The sequence below is a fragment of the Rana temporaria genome, chromosome 5 (assembly GCF_905171775.1).
Source record: "Rana temporaria chromosome 5, aRanTem1.1, whole genome shotgun sequence".
Lineage (NCBI taxonomy): Eukaryota > Metazoa > Chordata > Amphibia > Anura > Ranidae > Rana > Rana temporaria.
Genome location: NC_053493.1, coordinates 93,834,400 through 93,849,324, shown reverse-complemented (window position 1 = coordinate 93,849,324; position 14,925 = coordinate 93,834,400). Strand labels below are relative to the sequence as shown.

Here is a 14,925-nt window from a genome sequence, read left to right as displayed (position 1 = left end):
ATTGTATTTTCCAACTCATAGCAGAACTAAAACAAGATACCTGAAATAGTCAATTACAAAACAGGAAATGGATATCAGTCAGCAGCTTGCAACTTTTCCAAGAGATAGTTAGTTTGGGAGGAAAAAAATATTTGCAGCTTGGCTGAAAAAAACTTTCAGATTTAAAATTTTACAGTTTTTCTAAAATCAATATGATGGTATTAGGGAAAAAAGTGTGATATATATAGTTTTAATTTTAATTCAATTTTTTTACTTGAATGATGTTAAAGTCAACATCCAAAACTGTTTTAAATTTAGTGTCAACACCAAGGATTAGAACTGTAATAAACAATACATGAAATTTAAAATCAGATTTCCTTTTGGATTGGTTTATATAATTACATCATACAGCATTTTACTTTTCTCCACAAGAAAGATACACGATGTAAGAGCTCCAATCATTGACATAACATAAATGGAATGAAATTAGTGAGGTCTCTTAATTGTTTCGCTGACAGAAGTGTTACAACATACTGACCTCCCCTGTCAGGTATATTTTCTGCTCCGGAAACACCTGCTACGTATTTTTCATTTCTTCATTGCACTTTCAAAGCACAAAGTATTTATTTCAACAACAGATGTCTTTATACAAATGTGGTGGAAGAATAAAATAATTGTACAGAATTCAGCAAATGTCTGCATGCATTGGTCTTGTTTTTGGAGGGTTTTCAAAAGTCAGATTTGTCAGAGAGCAATGAAATATGGATCAAAAACTTTGAAAAAGACTGAAGATGGAATTTCATTGTAATCACCACATTGGAGGGTCTTCATATCTGGAAAGAGAAAAACACAGCACATTTAAGAAGGTTGTTGTTGCAGGCACATTGAAAATAAATTGTATTAGTACTTTATGCTTTATAATATAGAGAGTCAGATTTCTAGGCCAGGAGTATGCAGAAACAGGTCATCTATCTGGAGCCCTAAAAGGAAGGCTCACCCTAACACTAAAATCTCTACATCTACAGGCATCCACGATCTAAGACTAACCTATATAGGCCTGTAAAGAAGAAATTGTTATACATACCCTTTCTGAAGACATTCGGGTCTCCAGCTGCAGGAGCTCTGCAGAGGAGACAGCCGACAACGGCTGGGAAATGAATGGGAAATGACGTCACCCATTGACTTACTATGCGGCTTCCGTTGTCGCTGCCTCCTCTGCACCTGCCTCCACAGTGAAGCTGTCAGCGTGGGACCAGACTGGACCGTCTTCAGAAAAGGTATGCATAGTGATTTCTTCTTTACAGGGCTAGATAGGTTAGTCTTAGATCGTGGATGCCTGTAGATGTAGAGATTTTAGTGTTAGGGTGGACTTTAAAGTGAACCTGTACTATGCCTATGAAAATTTAAGGATATAACTGTGGTTTGTATTTGGGTAGAGAGGGCTTCATTGTTATGTAAAGAGGCATCGTGATAAGGTCCCAGAAATTACCTCCCCCTGGCAATGACATCAATAGACACATGTTTAATATGCCAAATTATAAATCGAGCTCTATTATACAAGTGCATTGCACATGAATGGTTACAAATCTAGGTTTCTCAAAATTAAGTTATTTTATGTTATGTTTTCCCCTTGATTTATGCAACTGCAACCAGTGACACAACTTTTCACTTTTGCTTCCCCACTACTGCTACTGGCACCTCCCTATTGGCCACTAGGTAATAGGTGTCCTCAGGGAGGGGCAAGAGAGTGAGGGGGGTTAGATTTTTATGCAAATTACAGCCGTCACTAACTATCTATAGCTGGCAATAGAGTGAGGGTGTTATATTTTTATGCAAATTACAGCCCCCACTAACTAGCTATAGCTGGCAGTGCTGGTTTGTGAATACTGACAGTGAGGAAGTCTCCCTGCTGTCAGAATACAGTAGATCAGTGTAGAGGATTCCCCCATCCACACTGAGAGTATGGATGTGGGAATCAAGTAATTTTTTTCAATAAATCCCCTGGTGACTTACGCTTGTAAACCTAAAGCATTTTTTTTTATTACACAACTCAAAAGTTAGGCATGCAGTACATTTAGTTTATCAAATATGGTCACAAAAGAATTACAGTTCAAGTGAGAAGTTGGGTTCATATGCTCTGCTTTTAATGTTCACTGTGTGCTATACTAGAGTGCAGTCAAGTATATGTAGTGGGAAAGTGTACTGAAATCCAGTGATGTGAATGAAAAATGTAGATCATTTTACTGCCTGGGGACCAAATGGAAATGGCAGGGAACAGGAATTCAAGAGACTCATCCTTTCTTTTATTTTTTCCCATGCATTTAAGAACATCATTCTCTCACTCTAAACAAAATTAAAATTCCCTCTAACAAGCTACAATACCTGTCGCCGAGAATGTGTTTCCAGCACGACGGCATCGCGCTGATTCTCGGCGACATGGTGCCGACATCTCGCACTCGCTGGAATAGAAAAAGCACATTCCAGCGAGCGCGTCATAGAAGCGACGGGGATCCGACTTGGATTCCCGCCAATTCTAGCCGCGCCGTTTGGTATGAATCATGAGGGGGAACTCCACGCCAAATTTTAAATAAAAAAACGGCATGGGTTCCCCCCCCCAGAAGCATACCAGGCCCTTAGGTCCGGTATGGATTGTAAGGAAAACCCCCTACGCCGAAAAAACGGCGTGGGGGTCCCCCCACAATCCATACCAGACCCATATCCAAGCACACTGCCCGGCCGGTCAGGAAAGGAGTGGGGACGAGCGAGCGCCCCCCCCTCCTGAGCCGTACCAGGCCGCATGCCCTCAACATGGGGGGGTTGGGTGCTCTGGGGCAGGGGGGAGCCCTGCGGCCCCCCCACCCCAAAGTACCCTGTCCCCATGTTGATAAGGACAGGGCCTCTTCCCGACAACCCTGGCCGTTGGTTGTCGGGGTCTGAGGGCGGGGGGCTTATCGGAATCTGGGAGCCCCCTTTAATAAGGGGGTCCCGGAGCATGATGGGACTGTGACGCCATAAGAGACCTATATAAATCCGTGCGAGCCATGCACCCAGGATTACAGCGGGAGGAAGCGCTGCGTCAACATAAGTAGAAAAGAAGAAGGCAGAAGACGGCAAAGAAGAGCGGGCTGCGCCGCCGCTAGTAAGAGAGCTCAAAAGAAGATAGCGGCGGTCACCCACGAAGAAGGCACTGGAGAGCGAGCGGGAGAAGAACCGGGGAGCGCCGAGACGACAGCGGAGAGCGGAGAAGATGGAAGAAGACCCCCCGGAGAGTGGAGAAGACCACCCCGGAGAGCAGAGAAGACCCCCCGGAGCTAACTAATACATTATTTTAAAACCCTGTGTTGTGTGTTTATTTTATTGACACTTTGCCTCCAGGTGAATGGGTAGCGGTACAATGTTTAATTATAATCACTTGCAGAATTGTGCGATAGCGATTTGTGGGGAAATTCGTCATAAAAAAATAAAAGTAATGACAGCGACAATTCTGCAAATTTCAGTGATTTTGAGTTGATTACATTATTGAATCATTTTTATTATAATTATATTATTATTTGTTATAATTATTTATAATTATTTATTATATTATAATTTATAATTTTGTTTTTAAAAAAATTTCATGCCCGGGATGCCTACTAGTCTCTTGTTTGGTCAGATTTAAGTGAGTTATTCCTAAGAATTACAGGCCTACAGTATAAAACGCCAAATTTCCTTGCAAATAATGGTACCGCTTTCAGCACATTTTTTCTGAAATAATCATACCGCCAGGGAGGTTAAGTAAAATCTAAGAGTCCATTTTATACAGAGGACTGTTTTATTACTTATAGAAGAACTACTTACAGAGCATTAAGCAGCGGTTGTATAATCACATTTTACACAACAGCCATTTAATATTTGACTGGATATTTGCCAGCATGAGGGCACACCTGATACAAAGACTAACATTTACAGATTTACAAATTTATAAGGCAACCTTGGCTAATAAATAGCCATATTACTGTTACCCAAAAATGTACCTGTGCTAAACTTAAAACATACTGGCAGTGGGAGAATGGGAATGATAGGAGAATGCTAAGAATGGGAGTTTTTTGGCTAGGCTGTGGGAGTGCCGCAAATAACCTTCAAATTAGCCAGTAAAGGGTATCACTTAAACTCCAACATTTCTACATTATTTAATGGCTAACATATTCTACTACTGCTATAATCTAAATTAAAAAAAGAGATTTCTGTTACTGTATATACTACAAAATAAAAGGCTTCAATTGTGAGTTTTAAGGAAGGTCTTGTATCATTTTATCTTTGTTTACTTTTACTTTTTAAATACAAATTATGCATATTTAAAATTGTATTATTTTTAAGAAATCTGTAACTAATTAGAAAATGGATTTTGCTGCACAAACATCCATTCAACATCTAAGTTATAGATGCTGTCATGGAATTGGATACCTATTCTTCATAATCACATAATAACTACGGTTATGTAACGTTTTCTCTTACAGTATCTACCTTTATTCTGTTTTAGGTACTTTTCCTTCCTTCTTCCAGGAATAACACTGAGAAATACCATTCCAGTACAAGCAGAATACATTTATTTGCATAGTGTGAAGTAGGTATTCTAAAAGTGGTCTGCTTTCATTAGTAAAATTACATTCCTAGCTGTGATCTGAGATAGAAGATTGCATGGGGTCTAGAAGTAATGATATGTGTAAGGTTACCAGAACTCTTTTGTCAACTCAACCCAATCAACTGAAAAATGGAAGTTATCTTGATTTCAAAGTGACAGAAATAAAGAAATAACTATCAAAAGAGGCAGTATAGTAAATGTACTAATACACATACACATTTTATTCTTGAATGATCTCACAAACATAAATGACTATTCTTCCAACCTACATCTATTTACTGGATAGTGCATGTCACACAAACCTCCTGTAGGAGGATACATGCATCTTGAGTTTCTACTTCTTAAGTATTTAAAAACATTCATGAGTGCAACAAAGAAAATAATTTGTAACTTGAAATATTTTAAAGCTATGTGGTGGGTTCCTTATGATTTACATCTCAGCCTCAGAATTGACTTTTTAAGTAAAACATATGTACCGTATTTATCAGCATATAACACGCACAGGCGTATAACACGCACCCCAATTTTAAGAGGGGAGTTTAAGGAAAAAATGTTTTCACAGCCCTCTTTACAGTACACAGCCCACCCCCCTAGTACACAGCCCCCCCATTCATTATACGTCTCCCTCCCATCCAGTACACCCCCCCCCATCCCTTCTACACCGCTCCTCCTGTGTCAGTGTCATTGTAAAACGAAGCTTGTGAATATCTCTATAGCTCTGTTTTTTCTGGCTGCTCTCCTCCTCCTCCTCTGAGTGTAGCTTTGATTGGAGGAGGAGAGCGGTCACATGACCATCTGTGTAACATCAGAGGAGAGCAGTCATGTGACCAGGTCAGTGAAAATAAACAGAGCTATTGAGGTAGATAGAACCCACCACATAACTTTAATATATTTCAAGTTACAAATTATTTTCTTTGTTGCACTCATGAAGGTTTTTAAATACTTAGGAAGTAGAAACTCAAGATGCATGTATCCATCCATTATACAGCCCCCCTCCCCAGTATACAGCTCCCGTCCATTATACATTCCCCCATGCAGTACACATCCCCCTATCCAGTGCTCAGCCCCCCATCCATTATACATCCCCCATCCAGTACACAGCCCCCCATTCATTATACATCCCCCATCCATTATACAGCCCCCCTCCCCAGTACACAGGCCCCTATCCATTATACATTCCCCCATCCATTATACAGCCCCCCCTCCCCAGTATACAGCCCCCATGCATTATACATCCCCCATCCATTATACACCCCCCATACATTATTCATCCCTCCCATCCAGTACACAGCCCCTCTGCACTCCCATGAGACCCCCTAGTCTCCTGGGACAGTGCTGCCAGCATTCTCTACAGTTAAGTAAAAAATAAAATCACTGTCAGCCCCTTCCACACTGCTCCTCATGTGTCATTCCCATTGCAAAACAAAGCTTCTATCTACCTCAATAGCTCTGTTTATTTTCACTGACCTGGTTACATGACTGCTCTCCTCTGATGTTACACAGATGGTCGTGTGACCGCTCTCCTCTTCCAATCAAAGCTACACTCAGAGGAGGAGGAGGAGAGCAGCCAGAAAAAACTGAGCTATAGAGATATTCACAAGCTTCGTTTTACAATGACACTGACACAGGAGGAGCGGTGTAGAAGGGGCTGGCAAGTGACTTCTTTTTTTCTCAACTTTAGATTATGCAGGGAGCGCTGTTCCAGGGCCATGGGGGCGGACCGCCCGATCCCTGCCCCCTATTGGTAAAAGATGATATCAGCGTATAACACGCAGGCACTGTTTATCCTCTGAGGAAAAAAGTACGTGTTATATGCCGATAAATACGGTAACTATCACAGCCGATTAACCTATTTTAATCTACTGTACTATTAATTGGCCCAGGTGTGCATGAAAAATATTTTCAGTCAATGTTGAAAGCTGATCCCCAGCTTTACTGTCACTTTAAGTTTGAATATATTTTTATTAATTTTAACAAATAAACAATAACATGAATAAAGGGGGAGGGGTACAGAATGAAGAAAAAAAGGTGGGGGGCAGGGGAAGTGGTTCTCACATACCGCCCATCGTACAAAACGTCATACATGCAGAAATGCTTGAAACCGTCCTATTACTGTCACTTTAAATAGTTTGCTTGGGCCATGCTGGCCTAAATTAACTATTTCACACACTAACATGTGTGCCTACTGGGCAGGCTTTATAAACTATATGTAGCCTCAGCAAAATACAGTGTACAGACTTTTGCTCTGGCTGTAAGATCAGACCTTTTCATCTCAAACACCCAGAACCAAATAAAGTCGGCCTAAGTAGTTTTCCCTAGTTTTTGCTCAGCTATTCATAGGCGCTGAATGAATACAATGCTTCCTCTGATTGGCTGGATCAGAGATCATCAGCCCACCTCTCTGCCAATCAAAGGAAGCTTTGTAGTTATTCAGAAACTAAAGCTACATAAATAGCTGAATGCCAGTCAGCCAGACGCGATTTTGTTGTGGGTGTGAGAAGGGAAGATCTCATGTCACACAAGGCTCTATACTGTATGCAGCTGAGACTACATACATAAAGCCCAGCAGGTGCACATTTTAGTATAGGAAACAGTTTGGGCAAGTTTGGCCAAAATAAACTTTTGATGTTATTATTAAACAGGTTAAACATGTACTGTGACGGGGCAGCTCATGCAGGCACCGTAATGTACCTGTACGTCACACCTTAATTCTGAATTCTAGGAGCGCGCCTGCCCAAACCCGCCGGCTCTGTTGTGATTGAACACAGTGAGACTTGGTCAGAAATACCCGGCCAAGAATTCATGGATGTCACCTGCTTGATCGGCTGTGTCCAATCACAGCCCAGGGCCCTGTGTTGACAATCAACACAGGGCTCTGTACAGAAGGAACAATCTCTCGGTTTCTCATTCCTGTAGTACATTAGTATAGAGGAAGTGTATTTTATTAGTACTGATCACTGTATTAATGTCACTGTTGATGTCATTGGCAGTTAGTCAGTTTCCACTCAATGTCAGTGCAGAAAGCAATCTGACACTAACTATCACAGTCCTATAATAACTCGCTGATCACCGACATTACTAAAAAAACAAAACTGTATTTCTACCAATACTAAAACTTACAAACCAATTATTATACCCTTATTGGGATTTTTACCAAAGACACGTAGCAGAATACATTTTGGCCAAAATTTATGAAAAAATTATATTTTTTGACTGATATGTTTTATAACAGAGAATAGAAAAAATCTTGTTTTTTTATCTTCTGTCTTTTTTCCTTTATATAAAAATAAATAAAAAACCCAGTGGTGATCACACACCACCAAAAAAACAAAAAACAAACTCTGTGTGAAGAAAATGATATATAAATTTCATGCTGGTACAGCGTTGCATGTGCAGTAGTGCAGTGCTGAATAGCAAAAAATTGCCTGGTCATGAAGGGTGTAAAATCTTCCAGAGCGCAAGTGGTTAAAGTGACAGTAAAGTCACCTTTCACTGATGAGCCGCATCCTCTAGCTGTACATTTTAGTAGGTCAGACATTTGGAACAAATAAATAGGTTATGAGTTTCACTAGCTAGATTGGTGACTCACTAAAGAGTGAAACAATGATGACCCTGGAGTTTGATTACCCTAGTCAGTAAATACTTTAAGGTTCAAGATGGGCAGTATTTTCTAACATAAAGCTAATCTACAACACAGTGGCATGACCTCAAAGCAGTAGGAGGAAAGTAACTTTAGAAAGGATTATTTTAATGGAATTGCAATATACAAAACAAAATAAATCTGCGCTATCCAGGTGAATAAGCAGCTACAAAAAACAATAGACAAGTGGAAAGTAACAAACAAAACATAAAAATTGTAGTGCTAAATGATAACCCAAATGAGTATATATAATACATGTGAAAGAACAGGGTGTAAAAAATATGAAAAATCACCAAGTGAATGATGTACAATCAAAGTGAATCATAAATATATGACAAATGTAATTATAGGTAAAGAGTCCAAAAAATCATATAAATGGTGAATCTTGAAGCGTGAACTTCCTTTGGGTGAATACTTCTTATGTGAACAAGAAAGCCATGCGATATTTCCACAATGTAGACGTGACACACACTTGTGAAATAGCCGCCACCAGATGTATAGAGGCTTACCAGAAACATTGAACCCTGAAGAGCATACGCTCGGAGGGTCAACAGAGCTTAATGTTAACACTGCGAGACCAGGTCTTCAAAAGCAATGGACTTCAAATACACCAAACGAATGGAGCAGATGTAAAGTGCTTGAAGGTGATGACCCACAGGTGGTCAAACAATGAGCCGGATGTTGTTGATAGAAATTAAAGGAAGAAGCACATAGTGTGATACTGTAGGCAATGAGTGTTTAATAGTAGATGGAAACACTTACATGAAAATGGAAAAAAGGCACTTGATCAAATGTGCACGGCAACAGTGGAGTTTCTCCCGATGCGTTTCGCAATGTTTTGCATCAACTGGGATAACAAAAAAAAATCCTCCTTGACTTTTTCTGCCATTACCCTTCTATGTTTCTATATTTTTTGTTTTTATACATGTATAGGGGGCAGCCATTGAAAAATGAGTAACCCCCCAAGATATTATATATTTTCTGAAAGCAGAGATCCTGGAGAATAAAATGTTAGTAGTTGCAAATTTTCTGTTGCACAATATTAACACAAATATTTATTCCGGACACAGCAGTCAGGGAATGACAGCTCTGAACCTGGAAGTGACAAAATATCTGTCACTTTCAGCTTTATTAACTGGAAAGGATGATCAGCAAATGGATGTTCACTGATCTCCCTCAGCTCTACCAATATCTGCCACACCAGGCCCCCAGGAGGGGCAATGCAGCTCAGAATACAAGGTGCAGAAAATGTTCAATCAGGGAAGGGGGAAACATTTCGGGGGGAATTGATTACTTCCAGTGGAAAGCTGAACGTTGACTTAAAGTAGAACTATAGGCAAAACTTTTTTTTCCCATTTTGGATATCAGTTTTTTTTCACCACCTGTTTCCCATTGTATAGATTTACCTTTATTTCCTGTCCCATAGCCAAACAGGAAGTGAGAGGAAATCCCTGCAAATTAAAGGAATTCCTTGGGGCCCCCGAGGTCACCAAAACTAGTGTCCCCATTGGAGATTTTACTCCCTGACTTTTCTTGGGACAACCCAATATATATTAAAAAAAAAATATATACGTTTCCTCAGTTTAGGCCGATACGTATTCTTCTACATATTTTTGGTAAAAAAAATCGCAATAAGCGTTTATTGATTGGTTTGCGCAAAAGTTATAGGCTTTACAAAATAGGGGATAGTTTTATGGCATTTTTATTAATATTTTTTTTTTACTAGTAATGGCAACGAACAGCGATTTTTTTGTGACTGCAACATTATGGCAGACATATCGGACACTTTTGACACATCTTTGGGACCATTGTCATTTTCACAGCGAAATATGCTATAAAAATGCACTGATTTCTGTGAAAATGACAATGGCAGTGAAGGGGTTAACCACTAGGGGGCGCTAAGGGGTTAGGTGTGCCCTAAGGGAGTGATTCTTACTGTAGGGGGGCATGGCTGTAGGTGTGATGTCACTGATCGTCATTCCCTATATCAGGGAACAGTTGATCAGTGACACTGCCACAGAGAAGAACAGGGAAGGTGTGTTTACACTCACCTCTCCCCGTTCTTCAGTTCCTGTGACCCGATCGCAGGACACCGGTGGCGATCGGGTCCGCGGGTCCCGTGGGAGCGGTCACGGAGCTTCGGACCGGGTCACGAGTGCGCCGCCGGCTTCGCGTGCACGACCCACGGCTAGACACTTAAAAGGCAACGTACCTGTACTTGCCTGTGCCCAGCTGTGCCATTCTGCCGACGTATATTGGCGTTAGGCGGTCTTTAATAAGTGGTTAAAGTGAACCTGCGAGCAGGTTATGGACATGCAATTATTTCCACTTCACAGGCAGTATATAAGCTTTATGACAATCTTGCACAAACTTTTGTATTTGAAGGTAGGCATGGTGGAGTGGTTTAAGTTTATATCAATAAAAAAAAAAAAATTCTTACATCACTGCAATACATGCACATTTTTTCCCATGTTTTATCAATGTATACACACTGTAAGTACATAAGCATTGATGTGTCAGAAATATAGTTCACACTTTTTTTTTACATGATATGATATGAAGTGTATTTTTGGCTCTGATTTGTGTTGTCAGCCTTGCCTACTTAATTTTGATGTATTCCGAAAAACACAGAACTCCTTCTCCTCATCTCCATGTCCCTTCCTTGTGCACAGGTAGAGAGAAATGTTATTAGCTCACAAGATTCCTGCAAAACCACCAGATATTTTTCGCACTTATAAAAAAGATATAATAAAACATCGTCAATGGTATATTTAGCAGACCAGAATGGAGCAAATAAGAGAATCTCATTGTTAGGGTTAACATACACCTTAAAGTTTACAGCAGAAACATTAAAGCAGAAGCACTGGATTCATTCTCTAAGCTTCTTCAAACCATGGCCCTCCAGTTGTTTAGGAACTACAATTCCCATCATGCCTAGTCATGTCTGTGAATGTCAGTGTGTTACAATGCCTCATGGGATGTGTAGTTCTACAACAGCTGGAGGGCCGCAGTTTGAGGATCCCTGCCTAAGCTAACTCATCTCGCTGCTTCCTTCCTCCCACCTTTCTAAGCAGGAATGCTGTTTGAAACCCCATACAGCCAACCTGACAGGGCCCCCCAAAAAAACACAGTTTACTATGCTTCAGTTATGACTAAACACAGATGCAAATACTGGAACCAATTCCCTGTATGACTCTCTCTGCAGCAGCTGAAAGCTGGCGTGAGGGAGAGGAGAAGAAGTTAATCAGCTGCCGATCATCGCCCCTTGCACAAATATTTTTACTCTGCTGGCCTGGGCCCCTTACAGGAGGACTGGTGGTAGCCCCTTATCCATGGCCCTGCTTTTAAGTACAGAGGGAAGAATGTAGCAGAGTGAGCTGCTAAAAGAATCCATTAAACCATTTCAATGTTTCTGCTGTAAACTTAGGAGATGAAACTCTTCCACGGTACCTGCAGCTAAAAAAGCTAATGAGGATTCGATTTAAAACTTATTTACAGCTTGTCAAAAAGATCTAAATATTTTCAAGACCACGCCCTTTACATGGCTACACCTAAACTGTCTTTTTATCAGTACAGTTTAGATTACAAATATTACATCGAATTCCATTAAACAAAACAGCAGGGTGGTCTTAATATTATTATTGCAATCCTGTATTAGTGTTCCAAGAGAACAAAATTGGTAAATGTGAAGACAGGAGCCAAACTGGCATTGAATGCTATTATATATTTATGGAGATACAGTGTATGATAAATTCAGTAGTAAATAAAATATTAAAATTAAAAAGTGCATGCAGATATAGCAGAGCAATCACATTATAAGGTTGTAACTAATCTGGATAAAGGATTCTTATTAAATATCTGTTTCCGTATATTATAGCATAGCCTCATTAACGTTCTTTTTATAATTGGAATAACATCATAAATTGGACATTTCAGTTCATGAGCATGTTGTTCAGACAGCAAGAATTACCCACTTGAAAAGTGGTTTTCTGTGTCTGTTATCTATTGATCATTTTGTCAAGTCTAATAAAACGCCTTACCCGGGGGTAAACAGATCTGTTTTGACATCCAAGAAATTGAAGACACTGGGTGTCACTATGAACGCTAACACATTTCATTCCAGCTGTCTTATTGTATTTTGATAGTTTGCAGCAACGTTATTACCAAAGAATCTTCATCATTTAGTGAGAATTGCGGCTTTTTATAAATTGGTTAGGTTCACATTGGTGCAATTTGACATGGCAGCAATTGCCAGAAATGGCACCGTTCTAACCGGTGCGACGCCGCATTTGTGGCGCCACACAGATTTCAAGTAGTTTCTGTACTACTTTTGGCAATTTCAGGGTGTGATTTCCATTGAATTTGTGCAGAAACCCACACAGATGTCTCTGAAATCGCCGCTGAAATCGGGACTGACATGCGGGAATGAAAGAATGCGAGTTCTTACCCGCCACTTGATGACTTATATTTGAAGATTTTGAACAACCTAATCAATGTTTTTATTTGAGCCACACCCCTACTAAGGGCCTAACTCACACTATGAGGCATTTTGGCTGGGTGACATTACAACACTCCATACTTACAAGTAAAATGCTCAGTAGGTATTGGAATTTGCATCCCAATGTGACTTGATTGGGATTTAGGGATGGCAAGACATATAGGGGTTTATTTACTAAAACTGGAGAGTGAAAAAACCGGCTCACTTTTGCATAGAAAAAAAAACAGCTTCCAAGATTTATTTGCCAAAGCTTAATTTTACAAGCTGAAGGTAGAAGCTGATTGGATACCTTGCACAGCTGCACCAGATTTTGCGTGCACCAGTTTTAGTAAATCTCCCCCATAGATACATTAAAATGTTTTAGTATGTTTTGAAAAAAAAAACTTGATTCTGTGGGGACCTTAACACATTTTTTTTCCCAGTAAGATGTACAGGTATTTTACAGGTATAAAGCAGGAGGAGAGATATGGGACAGCAAAACTATGTTTATTCTGAGGTATTACATTTAGATTTAGTAACTGAATGAACTGCCTTCAGTGGCCTGGACAGCTTAAGTCGGGTACACATTGGCTGAAAGTCGGGAGACAACAACCGGTTAAAAAAAAAACAACATTCGGCCCATGTGTATAATGGTCTGTCTGACAAAAGCCATCCATTTGTTGTATGAGCATCCTGGAAAACCAGCATCTGCCCGATTCCGGATCAGTGCTCTCAGCCAATGGCAGAGAGTGCTCTGGCAGGGGGGGGGGGGTGTCCTCCTGTCAGAATACAACAGCTCAGCAGGGTGAGATGGCTGAACTAACTAACATGGTTAGTACAGTGACTCCAACTGGAGCTGACAGTTTTCTTTTGTTCAACCGGTGGGGGTTATATATTGGTAGAGTATGGCTAAATTATCATTGTTGTATGGATACTGTTACAATGTCCCTTATATTATACATATTAATCCCTGTTTAAGATCAAACTCAACTCATTTACAAATTGACAGTAACAAGAACACCAGAAAGAAGAAAGAAAACCACACCATGATAACCACAGTCATGCACCTTAGGACTATAGGAAACAATGATGGCAGAGGACAAGGGTGAGGTCTTTGGCACCTAAGTAATGTGGTTTCCAATCTTTGAATGGAGAATGGGTGGAGGAACTAAAGGTCCACCTTCTCATTTCTAGTTCATGGAAGCTATAGTAGGGGGCAGAAATTGTAGGCATAATCGTCTCTTAACCCCCTTAGCGGTATCCCCGAGCTTGACTCGGGGTGGTTTTTCCATGCTATTATCGGTATCCCCGAGTCACGCTCGGGGTAGATGTGCAGAGCGTGCAGCGGCGCGGCTTACCTTTCGCAGCATCCACAGACAGGGAATTACTTACCTTGTCCCTGGATCCTGCGAGGCATCCCCGCTGTGTAAGCGAGCGGGTCCTCGCTCGATTCATAGTGTCCCCGTGTGCCGCTGATCACGTTCCCTGCGACGTTACAACGCACGGGGGCGGAGAACGGCGCCAAATTCAAAAAAGTAAACAAACACATTACATACAGTATACTGTAATCTTATAGATTACAGTACTGTATGTAAAAAATACACCCCCCCCTTGTCCCTAGTGGTCTACCCAGTGCCCTACATGTACTTTTATATAATAAAAACTGTTCTTTCTGCCTGCAAACTGTAGATTGTCCATAGCAACCAAAAGTGTCCCTTTATGTCAAAAATGGTTTTAGAGCAGCTAGAAAACAGCGATAATAAATTATAATCACTTGCAGAATTGTGCGATAGCGATTTGTGGGGAAATTCGTCATAAAAAAATAAAAGCGACAATTCTGCAACTGAGCAAATTTCAGTGATTTTGAGTTGATTACATTAATTGAATAATTTTTATTATAATCTTTACTATACTATAATTTATAATTTTGTTTTAAAAAAAATTCATACCCGGGATGCCTACTAGACTCTTGTTTGGTCAGATTTAAATGAGTTATTCCTAAGAATTGCAGGCCTACGGTATAAAACGCCAAATTTCCTTGCAAAATAATTGTACCGCTTTTGGTACGTAATTCCAGACAGAATCATACCGCCAGGGAGGTTAATGAGTGCCTGTGACAGCTCCAGCCAATCAGATTAACCATCACAGCATCAGAGGATTGCGGCTGTGGGGGTATGGGGTGAGGGAGCAGAGAACTTTGGGGTGAGG

At 40.4% G+C, this 14,925-nt stretch overlaps 1 protein-coding gene across 2 annotated transcripts in view; it reads right to left on the bottom strand.

Annotated features, from left to right (window-relative positions):
- Positions 1-337: 337 nt before the first annotated feature.
- The window catches only part of NPY (neuropeptide Y), a 46,366-nt gene continuing 31,778 nt past the window's right edge, over positions 338-14,925 (bottom strand). For both annotated transcript variants that reach the window (XM_040352876.1, XM_040352875.1), the window contains exon 4: positions 338-812. In XM_040352876.1, coding sequence (XP_040208810.1) covers positions 788-812 — 25 coding nt within the window. In that variant the 3' untranslated portion in view covers positions 338-787. The remainder of the gene's footprint in view (positions 813-14,925) is intronic.